At 49.8% G+C, this 16,293-nt stretch overlaps 1 protein-coding gene across 2 annotated transcripts in view; it reads right to left on the bottom strand.

Annotated features, from left to right (window-relative positions):
- The window catches only part of Sdk1 (sidekick cell adhesion molecule 1), a 967,445-nt gene that overhangs the window by 19,374 nt on the left and 931,778 nt on the right, over window positions 1-16,293 (bottom strand). For both annotated transcript variants that reach the window (XM_085837397.1, XM_085837398.1), the window contains 3 exons: window positions 10,769-10,933; window positions 7,938-8,075; window positions 4,384-4,504 (listed from right to left, as the gene is read on the bottom strand). In XM_085837397.1, the coding sequence (XP_085693523.1) occupies window positions 4,384-4,504; window positions 7,938-8,075; window positions 10,769-10,933 (424 nt within the window). The remainder of the gene's footprint in view (window positions 1-4,383; window positions 4,505-7,937; window positions 8,076-10,768; window positions 10,934-16,293) is intronic.

Genomic DNA, 16,293 nt, shown 5'->3' with positions numbered 1-16,293 from the left:
CCTCATGCTTTCCCGGCAGGCAGGTGCTTTAAGTGCTGAGCAGTGTCTCCAGTTCCCTCGGTTTACTTTTATAGACGGAGACACTATAACCTGAGGGAGAGTCTGTGCTGACAACTGATGCATTGTTAAACGAGTCGGGACCAGGAGCATCCTTTTTGTCCTGGGGCTCTTCAGGGGTCTCTGTGACTGTTGTCAGCTGGAAGGCCAGCTGCACTCTTAGATACCTTCCCTATGTGCAGGACCCTCAGCCTGAAGTCGCTTGCAAGGCTGCATGGTGGACTGCAGGCGGATGACCTTTCCCCTATCAGGAAAGTTACTCTCAGTGACCTGAGCATGAGAAAGCCATTTTCCCAGTTACTCTGGCATCTTGGCCATTGTAACTCCATTAGGGTTGGCCCTGCCTTAGTTTCCCCAGGGAAGGTCCAAGAAACTCCTTTAAAACTATTAATTTATTTTTAATGTGTATGTCCGTGTGCTGACATGTACATGTGCCATGCATATGCGTGGAGGTCCAGGACAACTTGGAGCCCCTAGGTCTCTCTTCCACCATGAGGTCATAAGGGTTGGTGGCAAGTGCCTTTAACTGCTGAGCCATCCATCCTACAGGGCTCCAGGCCTCCATTTTCTCCACCTCAAAAACAATTTATTTTGGGAACGATTCATTTGTCATTTGCCATCTAACCATTTTGATTAATCTGGGGATTTTTGCTTTGTTTTTAAATTTACGGCACTACAGTGGTGCCTTCCCACACAAAATAAGGCACCACTTAGCCAGACAACTTTGAACCAATTGTACCTCTTTTTTATCTCTGTGTATATTTTATGCATGTGTTCACATGCATGGTACATGCATACATGTATGTGCATGCATGTAGAGGCCAGAGGTTGATGTCAGTGTCTCCCTTAATCGCTTCCCACATTATTTTTGAGATAGAGTGTTGTTGCCAGTTTGGCTAGCTCATCTGGCAAGCATCACCCTAGGACTTTCCATTTCTCCTGCCGGGGCTCCAGATGTGTGCCATCGTGCCCAGCTGTTTATGTGAGTGTTGGGGACCTGTACTCAGGGCCGTGCGTGCACAGCAGGTGCTTTACCCACTGAGCTATCACCCTAGTCTCTTTCATTCTCCTCTGAGACAGAGTCTTACTATGTAGCCCAGGCTGGCCTCAAACATACAGTTCTCCTACCTTAGGCCCTTTGTATTCAGATGACAGGTCTGTGCCATCATAGCTGGCTCCGGGCCTCATTTTAAAGATATGTGAGACTTCAGCTAGAGGGACTGGTCTGGGTGACCCCATGTAACCTACAGGTTTTGTTCTTGGGGCCCTGCAAACATGCAGACCGACTATCAACAGCACAGGACTCTTTGTTCCCTCACACTGATGAACCCGGGGCTGCTGAGAACAAAGGGCCAGTCTTCCTTTCTGACTCAATTTGACATTGTTCGTGGCTTTTGGTGGGCTCATGGTAGTACCTGACCCTGTGAGAGAGTTCATGACTCTCAGGGAGGTCAATTGTGGAGGATGAAAGTGAGGCCTTCCCTCCCCAGGGCTGTGTGAGCTGCAGAGCAGCTAAGCTGAGACCCTCTGGCGGCTTCAGACCATCCAGTGTCAGCCTGCCCTCCCTCAGGTGGCTGAGTGACAAGGGGGCACTTGGCTCTGGATACAAGGATGCAGACCGAAGACCTGACCCTCCCTCTGCAGAAACTGTCTCTGTGCTCGAGGGTCAGATGCCTGAGGACTCACTGTCTACCCTGTGCATCCTTCCAAACCCTCACACAAAATGGGACCTCACAAACCTAGCAGCCATGTGGGTCTGTTCCTACATAGAGCCCCTAAGGTTGCCTGAACATAGGGTAGATGGAAGGCTCTCAGACTTTTTGTTCAAGTTGCTTAAATGGAAAAAAATAGAAAAGGCTTTTTGTTCTGTACTGGACATCGAATCCAGAGCCTTGTACATAATAGGCATATCATGCCATATTGAGTCATACACCCAATCTCATACTGGCAGATTCTAGCCAAAGGCCTTCCTGATAATTTACTTCCCCCAGCCCTCCCTGGGGCATTCTAGGTGGAGCTCTACCACTGAGCCACGCCCCCAGCCCCTCACTGGGGGATTCTAGGCAGGGGCTCTACCACTGAGCCACGCCCCCAGCCCCTCACTGGGGGATTCTAGGCAGGGGCTCTACCACTGAGCCACGCCCCCAGCCCCTCCCTGGGGGATTCTAGGCAGGGGCTCTACCACTGAGCCACACCCCCAGTCCCTCCCTGGGGGATTCTAGGCAGGGGCTCTACCACTGAGCCATGCCCCCAGCCCCTCACTGGGGGATGCTAGGCAGGGGCTCAACTGCTGACCTATACCTTCAGCCTTGAGACAGGGTCTTATTCAATTGCCCAGGCTGAATCTGAACTCACTCCATAGCCCAGGCATACCTTATACTTGTACTCCTCCCACCTCGGCCTCCCTAGTACGTACTCAGAATGACAGGTCTGCTGCAGTGGGCCCTGCTGGAAAGACTTCCTCATCCAGCTGCAAATGCTATCCAGCGTTTACAGCATCTCCATAGGAGCCACAGGTTCTTGTCTTGCTATGTCAGACATCTGTGTTTCTCTTGGTAGAGAACTCCTTGGGGATGTGCCTTTGTGGGTCAAGACCTTTCAACTTTACTGAAAAGTAACTTCCTGTTTACCTAGGAAGCACAGGGGCTTAGCAAGCTTAGGACTGTCTATCCTTGGGTGATGAGCCTCAAGACAAGGAGCTCCTCCGAAGTGGGAAAGGGATTTGCAGCAGGGGCGGAACCCAGCAGGGATATTAAAGTCCCCTGTGATAGCCCCTCTTTGTCTTGACATAAGTGAGTATTTTTTTCACGTTTCTCTGACTCAACAGGAGAAACTTGACTCTCAGGAGACAGATGGAATAGAAAGGCAGGACTGGGTATCACTGGCTTCCACCCTGCCCCAAGGAAGCTAGTGAGGGGGTGTGTGGTAGCCCAGTGTGCTCTGGCTGGGCACCAAGTGGAAGAGTGGTTGGGACCTGCTTCCTCCAAAGATGAGCGCTGGGCTTCAGTGCCCTTCAAACAATTCAAGTCTCTGAGTGGCGGAGGACAAAGCATCCTGAGGCACAATGGGCTTGTCATGGGAGGTCTTTGGCCCACCTATGTCTCTGATGGTGTGTGAGCCCCACTCTCTGCGGTGAAAAGCAGATTTGTATTGAAACTGGCCCTGCGAGAAGCAGCACCTTTAACCCTGGGGAGCCCCATGTCGGTTACTAGGGGAAGGCACTCTCCCATGCCTGTGGAAAGGTGCTCATACGTGTGGAGGTATGCATACGTGTGTGTACGTTATGCATGTGTGTGGTCACGTGTGTGAGTGCAGTTGTGTACATGACAGGGCACATGTGTGGCGGTCAGAGGACAACTTCTGGTGTTGGCCCTTGCCTCCCACCTTGTTTGATATAGATACTGTTGGCTGCTGGCCCCTGAGCTTTTGGGCACTCTCCTGTCTCAGTCTCTCGTCCCATTGGGGTACTAGAGTTACAGACTCATTTTGCTTTATGTGGTTTATGGGGATTTGAACTCAGGTCTGTATGTTTATGCAGAAAGTACTCTAAATATTGAACCATCTCTCTTTGTTATTTTCTTTTGAAACAGGGCCCCACTTGCCCAGAACTCCGAGTGGGCTAGGCTAGCTAGCCAGCAGGCTCTGGGAATCCTCTCAGCTGTCACTGGAATTAGCAATACACACATGCATCTGTTCTCTCCTCCTGGGTTGGAGAGATTGAATTCAGGAGCTTATTCTTTTATGGCAAGCACTTTACTGACTGAGCCATCTCCCTAGCCCTGCTTTGTATATTTGTAGAGGAGACTCAGAATGCTTCGGGTCAAAAGGCCACCTTTTAATTCCAATTTGGGACACTTACTTCCTGCTAAAGCTGGTAGGGGGTGAAGCTAAGAGCTTTGGGGGATGGGGAGGGTCACACCTGTCTTCACTTCGAACCACATCTGGAAGGGCTGTCTGTGTCCCTGAGGGACAACTTGGAAAGCAGGCAGCAGTGACAATTATAAAAAGCCTTCCATCTCGGACATAGGTCAAGCCTGCTGTAGTCTGTGATGAACTGGAAAGTCCCTGACCCAAGGGGAGACAAAGCCTAGAGCTTTCTAGGTGTCCCTAGTCTATGGCCTCCTGTGTGAGGGAGGCTCTGGTCCCTTCCCACATCTCTACAGAAGTTCTGGAGACTTCTCTAATCCTTTTGCAGTCTGAACCCCTAGATCCAGCACTCCCTGGTGGCTTAGAGCTGTGCTTCTGTTACACGGTGGAATTTGTTTAGTGGTACCTGTAGCTGGGGACACACATCCAGCCTTCAGTGGCTCAGCACAGCCCCCCTACCTGGTTCCGTTCTTCTTTGAGAAGGTGCTCTTGACATTGAGGTGGCGGCTGTTGAGCTCCAAGGCGGCAAAACCTCCGTTATCCAGGGTCACCGTCTCCTCCATGTTGGAGATGCCCTTACCTAGGTAGGGAAAGCCAGCAGAATCTTAGTCATGAGTCTACCGCAGCGTCACAGGGGTGGGTTAGTAAACACCACGAGCTCCTGTGTTCTTGTCATATGTGACCCCCAGAACCACACGGTACTGCCTCAGTGGGAGAGGCAGAGACTGGATTGAAAGAGTGATATTAGCATTTCAGTGTTTATCTTGCCTGGTGCCAGTATGCCAGTATCCTGGCCAATATTTTATGAAAATATGCTCAGAGTGCATACCCTCATTAGAAGCTGGGGAAGTCAAATATTTCACAAGTAGCAGAATTAAAAAGGAACTCACGATCACGTAATGAAAGTGGAAGTTAAAAGACGTGCTTTATGGGTAAGATAGGCAAAGAAAGGGCTTCCTTTAGGAGAGGATAGAGATGGCCCATCGGATAGTGGTGGTGGCCGCATGTCTGCTAAATTATGGCTTTTTTTGTTTTGTTTTTGTTTTTTTGAGACAGGGTTTCTCTATGTAGCCCTGGCTGTCCTGGAACTTGCTCTGTAGACCAGGCTGGCCTCGAACTCAGCGATCAGCCTGTCTCTGTGGTATGCATCATCACTGCCCAGCCTGAACTGTAGACTTTAAAATAAATCTACAAAAGTGTGTCTGTGAGAGTTAAACTGTAAAATAAATCTATCTATCTATCTATCTATCTATCTATCTATCTATCTGTCTATCTAGTGTCTTTCTCTGTGTGGGTATGCATGCCACAGCCCCTGTGTGGAGGTCAGAAGACAACTTTCAGAAGTTGAGTCTCCTCCCATCATGCAGGTCCTGGGAATTGAACTTGGGTCTTCGGGCTTGGCCGCAGGTGCCTTTATCTGTTGGGCTGCCTCTCCAGCCCCATGTGATGGTCAATCTTGATTGACAACTTACTGGAATTCAGAATAACCCAAGAGACAAACCTCTGGTCATGCCTGTGGAGAGTTTTCTGGAATATGGTAAGCTCCACATAGCACTGGGGTTATAGACATGGGCACTGCCATGCCCTAGATTTTATGTGGGTGTTGGGGACTTGAACACGGATCTTTATGTTTGTGCTGCAAGCACTCGTACTCACTGAGCCATCTCCCTAGCCCCCGCCAGGGAAGTTTGCACGAGCACATGTACTCGGTGCTTGGACCCTGTCTTCTACCTTCCCAGTGTTGGCTGAGAGATTCTTTGAGGGTGAGGATTTTATGTGGTATGTTCTCAACCATCCTGCAGCCTGTAGGATGGTGTCTCACACACACCCCTGCCCAGACATGGTGAGGTATATGTTCCCCTGAGAGGAGTCCCTGTGATAGGCACCCTGCACCTTCCGTGGAGCTGGAGGCTGAGACAGAAAAGCCCACAGACCCGGTGCAAAAAATGGATGTTAAGTCTGCCTCTGCTTAGTCATGTGACTTGATGGGTCCTGGGCAGGTGGAACAAAGTGAGGGACTGGCAAGCTCCTGCCAGGAGTCAACTAAGGACATGAAAAGTCCCTCCAAGTAACCCTCTGGGACACAAGCCCCACCCTTGGGCTTTAATTATGATATTAAATTAGTACAATAGGGGGAGGCTGGGTATTGGAAGCTGAAGGTCTGATGTGCCTTTCCTAGTCTGTTTTCCAGATGGAAGAGGAGAGCAGAGGAGGGGAGAGGAGGGGAGGAGAGGAGAGGAGGGGAGGGGAGGAGAGGAGGAGAGGAGGGGAGGGGAGAGGAGGGGAGGAGAGGAGAGGAGAGGAGAGGAGGGGAGGGGAGGGGAGGAGAGGAGAGGAGAGGAGAGGAGGGGAGGGGAGGGGAGGAGAGGAGAGGAGGGGAGGGGAGGGGAGGGGAGGAGAGGAGGGGAGGGGAGGGGAGGGGAGGGGAGGGGAGGGGAGGGGAGGACAGGAGAGGAGAGGAGAGGGACTTTATGCTTTTCTGTGACCACATTAACTCACTAAAATGACATGCCATTCATACACTGTAAACCCTAGGGGAATAAAATCTGATTTACGAACACTTGTTAGAAGTGAATTTACGCAGCAAAGAAAAAGAATAAACCCTTTCTATTCAGGGATGGATTGCTAATGTCCGGCAATTTAGGCACTCCATCTTATTAAACCCGCTCCCCCGCCTCCAGCACAAGGATCTGCTGTACTGACGCTGGAGAGGGATCCCTGCTTTTGTGAGCCCCAGAGATCCACCTGTCAATACTTCCTCTGATCCGGGATTATGAGCACTTAGCATCAAGCCCACACTCCCTGTGCCACTGCTGGGGATCTGACTCTGGTCCCCTGTTACAGTCAGTTCTCTACCAGCTGGGCTCCTTCCCCAGTCCCTTTCCTCTGGCTCTGGTGTTCTCTGGCTCAGCTAACTGCTGCTAGGTGAGGACTGGGGGGTGCGAGCCACATTATGGTGAGACATGCTCTTCTTACTGGTGGTCACAAGGCTTTCAGAACCCGAGGACAACAAAGAGCAGCACCCTGAAGTGTGTGGAGCAATGTGTTCTCGTCAACTCTGCACAGGTGCGGAGCCCCCGTAGCACCCATAAGGCTGAATCTTACACTGTCCCTCTCTGCTCCTCTCCCCCAAGATGAGACCACAGCATTAGCCTTTAAGAACCATGCCCCCACTTGGCCTTCTCCTGTCCTCAACATCTAAGAAGCCACACCACCCGAGAGTTCCTGCGGCTAGCTCCACCCCCCCACATACATGTTTACTTCTCTAACGGTGGTGATGATGAGCAACCCAGTGGCACACAAGTGCTGTTGAAGCTCGGGCTCATGCTGAGCATGGAGCTCTGCGGACATCGAGGGAATTGACCCTTAGAAGGAGTCAGAGCTGGAGGAGGGTATGCAGAGGGACTGGAAAGTGTGGTCCAGGTGCGAGTACACGAGAAAGGCCATACCTTAGGGATGTTTCCATCACACTCAGTGAGCTACCCTAAAGATCCGAGATGGGTCCCAGCTTATCCCTGTGGTCAGAGGGGCGGGGATGAGACAGATCCTATCTAGTCCTGCTTAAAATGAGCACCTAAGAGCATGGGAAGGAAGATCAGGAGCCCAGCAACTCCAATGCCATGGCTAAGACACATGGGTAATATGAGGGGGAGAAACTGCAGGTCTGCAGCTCCTCTTTTGTTTTGCTAGTGCTGAGGATGCAGTTTAAGGAATCTAGTATACTAGGTGAACACTCTACCACTGAGCCACGCCCCAGCCCCTCCCTGGGGGATTCTAGGCAGGGGCTCTGCCACTGAGCCACGCCCCAGCCCCTCCCTGGGGGATTCTAGGCAGGGGCTCTACCACTGAGCCACGCCCCCAGCCCCTCACTGGGGGATTCTAGGCAGGGGCTCTGCCACTGAGGTACTTATTTCCCTGATATTTATGCATTGTTAAAGGAGATCCTGGCAGATTCAAATGTCAGTCTTCGTGTCTAAATGCCAGGCCACCATAGAGAGAGACAGATATCACACCTGTGCTGCAGTTCTTATACTTCTTGCTTTGCCCATGCAGAACCAGCACGAAGACCACCAGGAGGATGAGGAGAAGGCTGGAGAGTGCCATCACCAGCAGGAACCACCATTCCTCGTAGAACGGGGCTTCAGCTTGTGCTGTGGAAGAGACCATAAGCATGAGGCTCAACAGTAGCTCCACACAGTGTCTCCCCAGCACCTGGTGGTAGGGGAGAGAAGGAGCTGTCATGGCTGTTGCAATTCAGCAGATGCTTCTCTGGGACCTCCATTAGCTCCATAACAGTTTTAGGAATCCACCCTTAGGGATTTTTCTGCCTTCTTTATACTGTCACACTTGAGGAATCTCTGGTGGTTAACTTTCAGCTCAGTGGGAATCTAGAAACACCTAGGAGACAAGCCTCTGGATGCTGTCAGGGGTTATCATGTTGGTCAGGTAATCTGATGTGGGCAGAAGACCCATCTTAACTGTGGGTGGCATGGTTCCCAGCTGGGGTCCTAGATTACATATGGTGGTTTGAATAAAAATGGCCCCCATAGGCCCACAGAGAATGGCACTGTTAGGAGGTGTGGCCTCGTGGGAAGAAGTGTGTCACTGGGGGCAGGCTTTGAGGTCTCAGATGCTGCAGCAAGGCCCACTGTCTCTTCCTGCTGCTTGGGAACCAGATTTAGAATATTCATCTACTTCTCCAGCACCATGTCTGCTTGCATGCCACCATGCTTCCCGCTATGATGATAATGGGTTACACCTCTGAACCGTAAGCCAGCCCCAATTAGATGCTTTCCTTTGTGTGAGTTGCCTTGGTCATGGTGTCTCTTCACAGCAATGGAAACACTAACTCAGATACTATTTACATGAAGAAAGGCAGCAGAGCATGCATTCAGTCCCTCCTGCTTCCTGGGTGTCAGTGTGAGTGACCAGCTCCCACCTCGTTAACATCCCTACGAGATGAACTGTACCTTGAAGTGGAAGCCACAGCAAACCATTTACCCTTGGGTTGCTTTTGTCAGGGTACTGTGTCACAGCAGCAGGAAGAGAAGACAGGGCAGATGGATAGCAAGCAGACCGTCCTCTCCCACCTCTGCCCTTACCTTTAGAACAAACTCAATGCCTCCTCGAGTTTCTTACCTGCTTAGAAACACTGACTTAATGCATGACCCTGCTCCCCCTCCCTGGCTCAGCCTTCCCTCAAGGGACACTGTATACTTGGCTTTGTTACACTTGATGGTCTCACCATGGCAACCTGGTCCCTAGCGTTGCGATCATTTTCCACTCTCCTATTTCCTCATATCTGTCCTTTGCCACTGTCACTGAGGAAATCTGCCCAGATGGAAGACCTATGCCCTCCTCCCCCACCCATGGTTCCCATTGGTGACCAACAAGGTGATGGCTGAGCCCTCAAGCTCTCTGGATTCAACACATACTGCTGTCCTCAGACGCCACTGGCATATTTAGCTACCTGTTGGTCTCCTCTACTGGTCCAGGAGCCCCTCAAGTCTGGGGCTGTGTGTTATTTATTTTATGTCCTCAGCAAAACTGAGCTAGACAGCAGGCTTCGTGTTCAAACCTGCTTTTGAGCCATTCCCTCTGAAATGTTGCGTGTAAAAGCTGCTTTGGCAAAGGGTGTGTGTCTTCCTTCCTGTTTATTCTGTTCTGTTCACTAAGAGGAAAATGGGAAAATGTCTTCTCTGCAGGTGCTGGACAGCCCTAGGGCCCCACTCCTGCCCGTCAGGGGTGTCCCTGTAGGGGAGCTGCTTAAATGGCACCAAGGGCCCTGAATGATGAGCCTCTTGCAGGCAGAGCTGGGGGTCTGCCTCCAGCTGCCAAAACCTGTAGAGAATACATCCACCTTTGCGTTAAGTGTCTTGCTGGCTGGATGACGAATGAGTGCATGCTGGGAATAAAGGGGAAATTGGCTTTGGATAATGGTGCACCGCAGGGTTTCTCAGTCAATGACAGTGTTTTGAATCCAAAGGATGTAAGTGGGGTGTCTGGCTGTGCATTCAATATCCCATATAGCAAGTTCCGTGACTTTCAAGATGGCCACCCATGAATGTCGCCTGTTCTGCTGTTTGGCAGGGAAGAAGGGCCTCGGTTGTCCTGTGGAGAGTTTGCATCCTGATGAGAGGCCAGTGGGTGATGGTGGCTAGCATTTCTAAAGGATGTCACCAACTGACTATAGTCCAGATGGCAGCCACTGCTGGCTTGGGTGCTGCAGGATCTCAGATGTGTTTGTGGATGATGCCCCATGATAGAGATGAGCTGTATTCCACCTGCAGTTTGCTGTGTACAGTTCAAGGCCATATGGACATGAAGCTGCTTCGTAGTACTTTCTCCTTTATCTAGTGTGTGTGTGTGTGTGGGGGGGGGGGCAGAGGTCAACTTCAGGTGCCATCCTCAGAAACTCACCCACCTCCTTATAGACAGGGTCCCTCACTGCCCTGCAGATCTCTAATCAGAGCCTAGTCATGCCCCCTCTGCCTCTGCAGAGCTAGGAAGAGACTGCAAGCATGCCACCATGGCTGGATTTTTATGTGAGTCCTGACACAGCCTGACTTTGAAATCTCACCTTGTCATTTGGGGTCCTTGCCAGTGGCTTGATGTCTGGGGTTTGGCTTGAGGAAGGCAGTCCCAGGGAGGAGTTTCATAGTGAGGAGGGTCTATACCGTGTTCCCTACTGAGATCTGATCTGCAGCATCTCCTCCACCCAGCGGGAGGGCCTGCCAGTCCCTCAGCACCTGCCCTCTCCTCTCACAGATGGATGGGTGCTGCCATTTTATGTTTCCATCTTTTGGAGAAAGGACGGTACCCCTAAATTTCCTGAAGGGCTTACCTGACACTGCAATGGAAGGGCGGCTGGGCTCCCCAAAGCCTGCCTTGTTCACAGCCACCACCCGGAACTCGTAGGTCACCCCTTGCCGCAACTTATCCAGGTCCACAGTGTATGATGTAGCACTCCTGGGAATGTCCTTTGCAAACATGTCCCATAAGCCTTCATCTGCAAGAGGGATCAGAGATGGGGCAGAGGTCAGGGCAACTCTTCTATAGATAGCTGTTATAGGATATTTGGTATCTCTGTGAACCCCAAGAATGTTTTTTGTTGTTGTTTTTGTTTTTACTGAAAATGACTGTTTTAGCTGTGGTGTGGCTCAGTCCTTAGCACACTCCTTTAATCTCTCTGGCTGGAATGCAGACACACCCTTATTCACACCTTTAATTCCAAACAATGAAGGTAAAGTTAGTTTGTTGAAGGAAGCACCCATGTTTGAAAGTGATGTCTAATTGAGTGGCAGACAAAGTGATGAATCAGAGAAAGATTTGATGTCCAACTCTACAGGAAGAGAGAGGGAAGGGAAGCTACCTAAGAGAGAGCAGCACAGAGAGAAAAGGAAGAAAAGAAAGGGGCAGTTTTACTGGGAGAGTTTCACAGAGACAGGTTACAGAGAGAACAAGCTAGACACAGGTAAGGACAGAACAAGCTAGAGAATGAGAATAAGCCAGAAGCTTAGAACAGATGGCTAAACAAAGAGTTTTAGGTCAATTCAGTCAGAGGCTGAGAAGCCAGATTGAATCAGTCAGCTTAGAGAGGGGTTTGAGCCAGAACAGCTGAGTTGAACTAGCCAGGGTGAGAGGTGAGCTTAGTCAGCAGCAAGTCTCAGAGGCTGAAAACATTCTAGGCCTAGATGAGATTGTATGGAGTCGAGAAACTTCCAGGACTAGGCCTAGGTTAGTGGACAGAGGCAGTAAGCCCCACCCACCTAGACAACAATTACATCAGGCAAAAAAAAGTTATTACTATGAGCCCCAGGCACCTGGCTGCCCACCTGCCTGGTTGACCAGCTCACAGCTGCCTGTGACAGGTCATCTGAGGGCAGCCTCAGAAACTGGAGAGGGCCACGAGTGGAGCAGAGGTGTGTCTTTGTCATCAGCAAATGTCCCAGAGTAGCTAGCTGGGCAAGCTGATCTCTTTGTTATTACATTTATTTATCGTATGTGGGGGTATGGGCATGCCATAGTGTACTTGTGGACACCAAAGGACAACTTGCAAGACTCAATTCTCCATTCCATCATGTTGAGTTCTGACACCAATATCAGGTCAATAGGCCTGTCTGAGCCACCTCACTATTTCAGAGTGGTGTTTTCTCATACCACGTCCCCTCTTCTCCTTATCATATTGGATCTAGGTCCTCTAGAACTTCATGCTGTCTGCTGGGGATTAGACCCTGGTTCTGCCTGGAAGGCCACTTCTCAAATGGAAATAGCTTATCAATGCCAAGTGTCTTCTTGAGCCCCTGCAGTGTCAATCCTGCCCTAAAGGCAGAGTTTTGCTCCCACCGGACAACTGCTAGGGATTGAACCCACCAGTGCTTCATGGCTGAGCCACCCTCCCAGTCCTTCACTGAAGGTTTCTAGGTAGGCGCTCTACTGCTGAGCTATGTCCCAAGCTCGCATGGTTCGTCAATGGTGCTAAATGCAGTATGCATCTTTTTTTTTTTTTTTTTTTTTTTTAAGATTTTATACTTTGGACAGTTGCTTGCAAATTCAGGTTCCCAGCAATGCTATTCACAATGCTGAAAGGTGGAGACTACCCATATGACCCATGGACAAAGGGCGAAACACTTTGTGAATATACAATGGAATGTTACTCCACTTTCAAAATGGAGGGATCCCGACAATACGCATGGATGCTGAGGACAAGATGCCACCGGAATCGTCCTGTGACAAAGGCCACATACTGGACAATTTTGTTTAGATGAGGTCTCCAGGGTTGTTCAAGTGCTGGAGATGGAATGTAGAGTGGCAGGTTCCAGGGACCAGAACCCAAAGGTAACAGAGCCTAGGTTTCCAAGAGGGAAGGTGGATGGATGGTGGCAATGGATACACAGCACTATGAAGTTACTCAATGCTGCATTTAGATAAGGTAATGTGTGGCTATGGAGACAGCACAGGGGAAAGCACTTGCTGCGTCAGTATGGGAACCTGGGTTCCATTTCCTGCATCCACGTGGCGGCGCACGAGAGTTGTCTCAGAGCTGGGGAGGGGGAGACAGGATCCTCTTTAGTGCTCAATGGCTGTCAGCCCGGCATAATGGGTGAGCTCCAGACTAGAGAGAGACCCTGTGGAGAGTGACTGAGAAATGACACTCAAGATTGACCTCTGGCCTCCACAGGGACAGACAGACAGAGACATAGACATACATGCATGCACGCACGCATGCTCATGTTAAAGGGGTGACTTTTATGCACAGTTTTCCATAGTAGGTAAATGCTAAGTTTATGTAAATTCTTATATATTTAGGAGAACAAGAATAAGGTCCAAGCTAGAAAATGTTATGTAGAAAAGAAGAGAGGGGTGAACGGTTTTGATCCCAAAGCACTGACAAACAGAGGGAAGAAAATACCGATCACAACCAATGAAACTGGTTGGGGTGGCACACACCTGTAATTCCACTTAGGTGGTGGAGGCAGGAGGATCTGAAGTTCAAGTCACCCTTGGCTTTACAGCAAGTTCTGGGGCAGTCTGGGCTACACGAGGCCATGTCTCAACAATAACAACAACCACCAAACACCAAAAGCCACAAAGCACCATGGCTGAACAAACTGTAACATCACAACCTTTGTGGCCTTGTCATTGGTTGTGTGACCTTAGGCAGAGCACTCAACTTCTCTGTGCCTCGTTTGTCAAATGGTGATGACAAAGGTATGTACAGTGTAGGCCTGCCTTGAGGATTCAGTCAGTATGTTTTTATTTCTAAAGTGCTTAGCACACAGCTTCACACGCAGTCAGCGCAACATGAGGGATTGCAAATAAAATATAAATTATTCCCCGGGGGAGGCTGTTGCTAAAAGGTGGGTGCAGAGTCTAAATTGTTCCTATGATGTAGTGATCCTTCCCCAGTTCAATTTCCCCTTACAGGCAAAAGTACGTGGGGCTTGAAGAAGCAGGAGATCTGGGGAGGAAAAGCCCACTGAATATACATGTGCACGCACTTGCTGTTTTTACGGCCCAGGGTGATGGAGAGCGGAGCCTCCCCACACTGCCTTCCTCGCAGAAGATGCACTTGGATGGATTAGCCCAATGGCAAACAGGAGGAGACCTGCCAGCGTATGAGTCTGTGTTTGCTCAGGGTTTAGACTTTGCCCTGGTGAAGCCCTGATAGTCACAGGTTAATGAACGAGTGAAGCTGATCTTTTTAAAGGCATCAGCAGAGAGTAGAGCCTCGAGACTTACTCCTACATATTAACATAGTTGGTTGTTCATCAAGAGACCTGTCGGGGGTGGCAATGTCACAACAGCAAACCATAGCATAGGTGTCTCTCCTCTGGCTTCCTAAAATAACAAGGCTTATATGCACAGAATGGATGCTAGTGTGTGTGTGTGTGTGCATGTTTTTAAAAGATTTATTTGGATTTATATGAGTGTCTATGTGAGTGTGTGTCCTGTATGTGCAGGTGCCCTTGGCATCCAGAGGAGGGTGTGGGATCCCCTGGAGTGGAGTTATTGCCAGTTGCAAGCCTGAAATAGATGCTGGGAGCCAGATTCAGATCCTCTGTAAGTAGCAATCTTAACCACTGAGCCGCCTCTCCAGCCCTGATTTGTATTTCTTAGGTGAATTTTGCTTAAGAACACTCTAGAGTGATAGAACATTTAATACACGTGGCCTGCAGAGCCCTGGAACGCCTCTGATGGCCCCTAGTTCACCTACCTCATTCAGGGCCCACTCTGGTAGGACACTCTTCTGCCTTTCCACTGGTCAGGAGGGTCTCTGTTCTCATAGGCTATGTGCAGTCCATGGACAGGAGGGAGAGAGAAGGCAAGAACATGCCCCGCCCAACTCCAACCCACATTCCAGGAAGGGACAGCTTACAGAACACGTGTTCAGTGTTTATGGGGAGCTTTCTCAGTGTGCCCTGCATCCATGCTTCCTTAATGCTCTGCAGCCACTAGGGATGGATGCCATCACCTCCACTTCTGTCGCCACCCAAAGACTATATTTGACTTTAAGAGCTCTGTCATAGCTCCAGGAACTCTGTGCGTATTTTATAGAAACATTTTAAAATTTTGATATAGGATCTCAACACAGCCATTTATTCAGCCATCTACTTACACTCAGAGAGCGTGGGAGGGTGGTGTGGCGCCAAGATAATTTCCCTCCGAATTATCAGCAGAAAACGTTTGCGTTTTTTATTTTGCTTAATTCTGCCTTCAAAAATTAGCATATCATACTTGGATTATAATTCAGTGTGCTATTTATCCATACCAATATTTACACAGCGATCACCAGTGGGTTAAAAAAAAACCCTTGGCAGCTGAGGGAGCAGCCACTGTTTCCCAACTGCAAGTTGTTTTTCTCATTTTTATTATGCTGCTAAATATCTCAATAAATCAGTGATGGAGAAAATACCTCCACAAATTTGTGAGAAAAATAACATTACAGAACTATTAACAATAATGAGATTTGTGCGACTGATTCTCCTTGTACCGGGAAGATCCCCAGTGCCTGGCCTTCCATCTCAGTCAGAACAAGAGAGGACAGCATGGCTGTGTTTATCACAAGAGAACCCTGGGCAGTGAATGCAGGTGACCCACCAGTCACCACACGTCACACGTCTCTCACACACAAGGCCAGGTCTCTACCGGCTAACCCCAGAGGATGGATCTGTGAGGATGAATTCCCAGGTGACCGGTGTCCTGGGTGACTGGTTCCCTGGGTGATGGGTCCCCTGGGTGACAGGCCTATTGTATAGCTGGTCCCCTGAGTGACTGACTTGTTTCCTGGGTGACTGCTCAGTCAGTCCCCCGAGTGACTGGTCTCTGGGTGACAGATCCCCTAGACAGTTGACACATGTCAGATTGACCTCTTGTCTGATCCCCAGATGCCTAATCCTCTGATAACATCACAAGATAACCATGGGTGACTTGGTTCCTGTGACTGATTCTTAGGATAAATCGACCCCTGAGAGACTGATCCCCGGGTGTTTGATATTTGCATCTAAAATGAGTGATCTCTGGATGAAGCCTCAGGGGGACTGACACCTGGATACTCTGCTCTGATGGACTCCCCCATGACAGATCACTGGTAACCGATTCCTGGATTGTCAATCTTGTTTCTTAGCGTACTGTCAGGGAAAGTCCGCCTGGAGGTCTTAAGGAAGCAGCAAGGAAGCACCGGGATAGAAACTGCGAATGTTCCTAAGGAGGCGTCGCTGTCACCACAGACCTAAACGCCTCACAAAGGAGAGTGGAACTGCGGAGTTCAGCTCTCTGCATGGCTGTTCCTTAGAGAACACAGACTCTGTGATCTTCCTCCTTCACTGTGCTGTTCACCCTTAGAGAGGAAGAACGGAGGTCTTAAAA

The sequence above is a fragment of the Mus caroli genome, unplaced genomic scaffold, assembly GCF_978045245.1.
Source record: "Mus caroli unplaced genomic scaffold, Mus_caroli_1 scaffold_4, whole genome shotgun sequence".
Taxonomy (NCBI): Eukaryota; Metazoa; Chordata; class Mammalia; order Rodentia; family Muridae; genus Mus; species Mus caroli.
The sequence above is the reverse complement of the archived record's forward strand: the minus strand, read 5'-3'. Positions and strand labels throughout refer to the sequence as shown.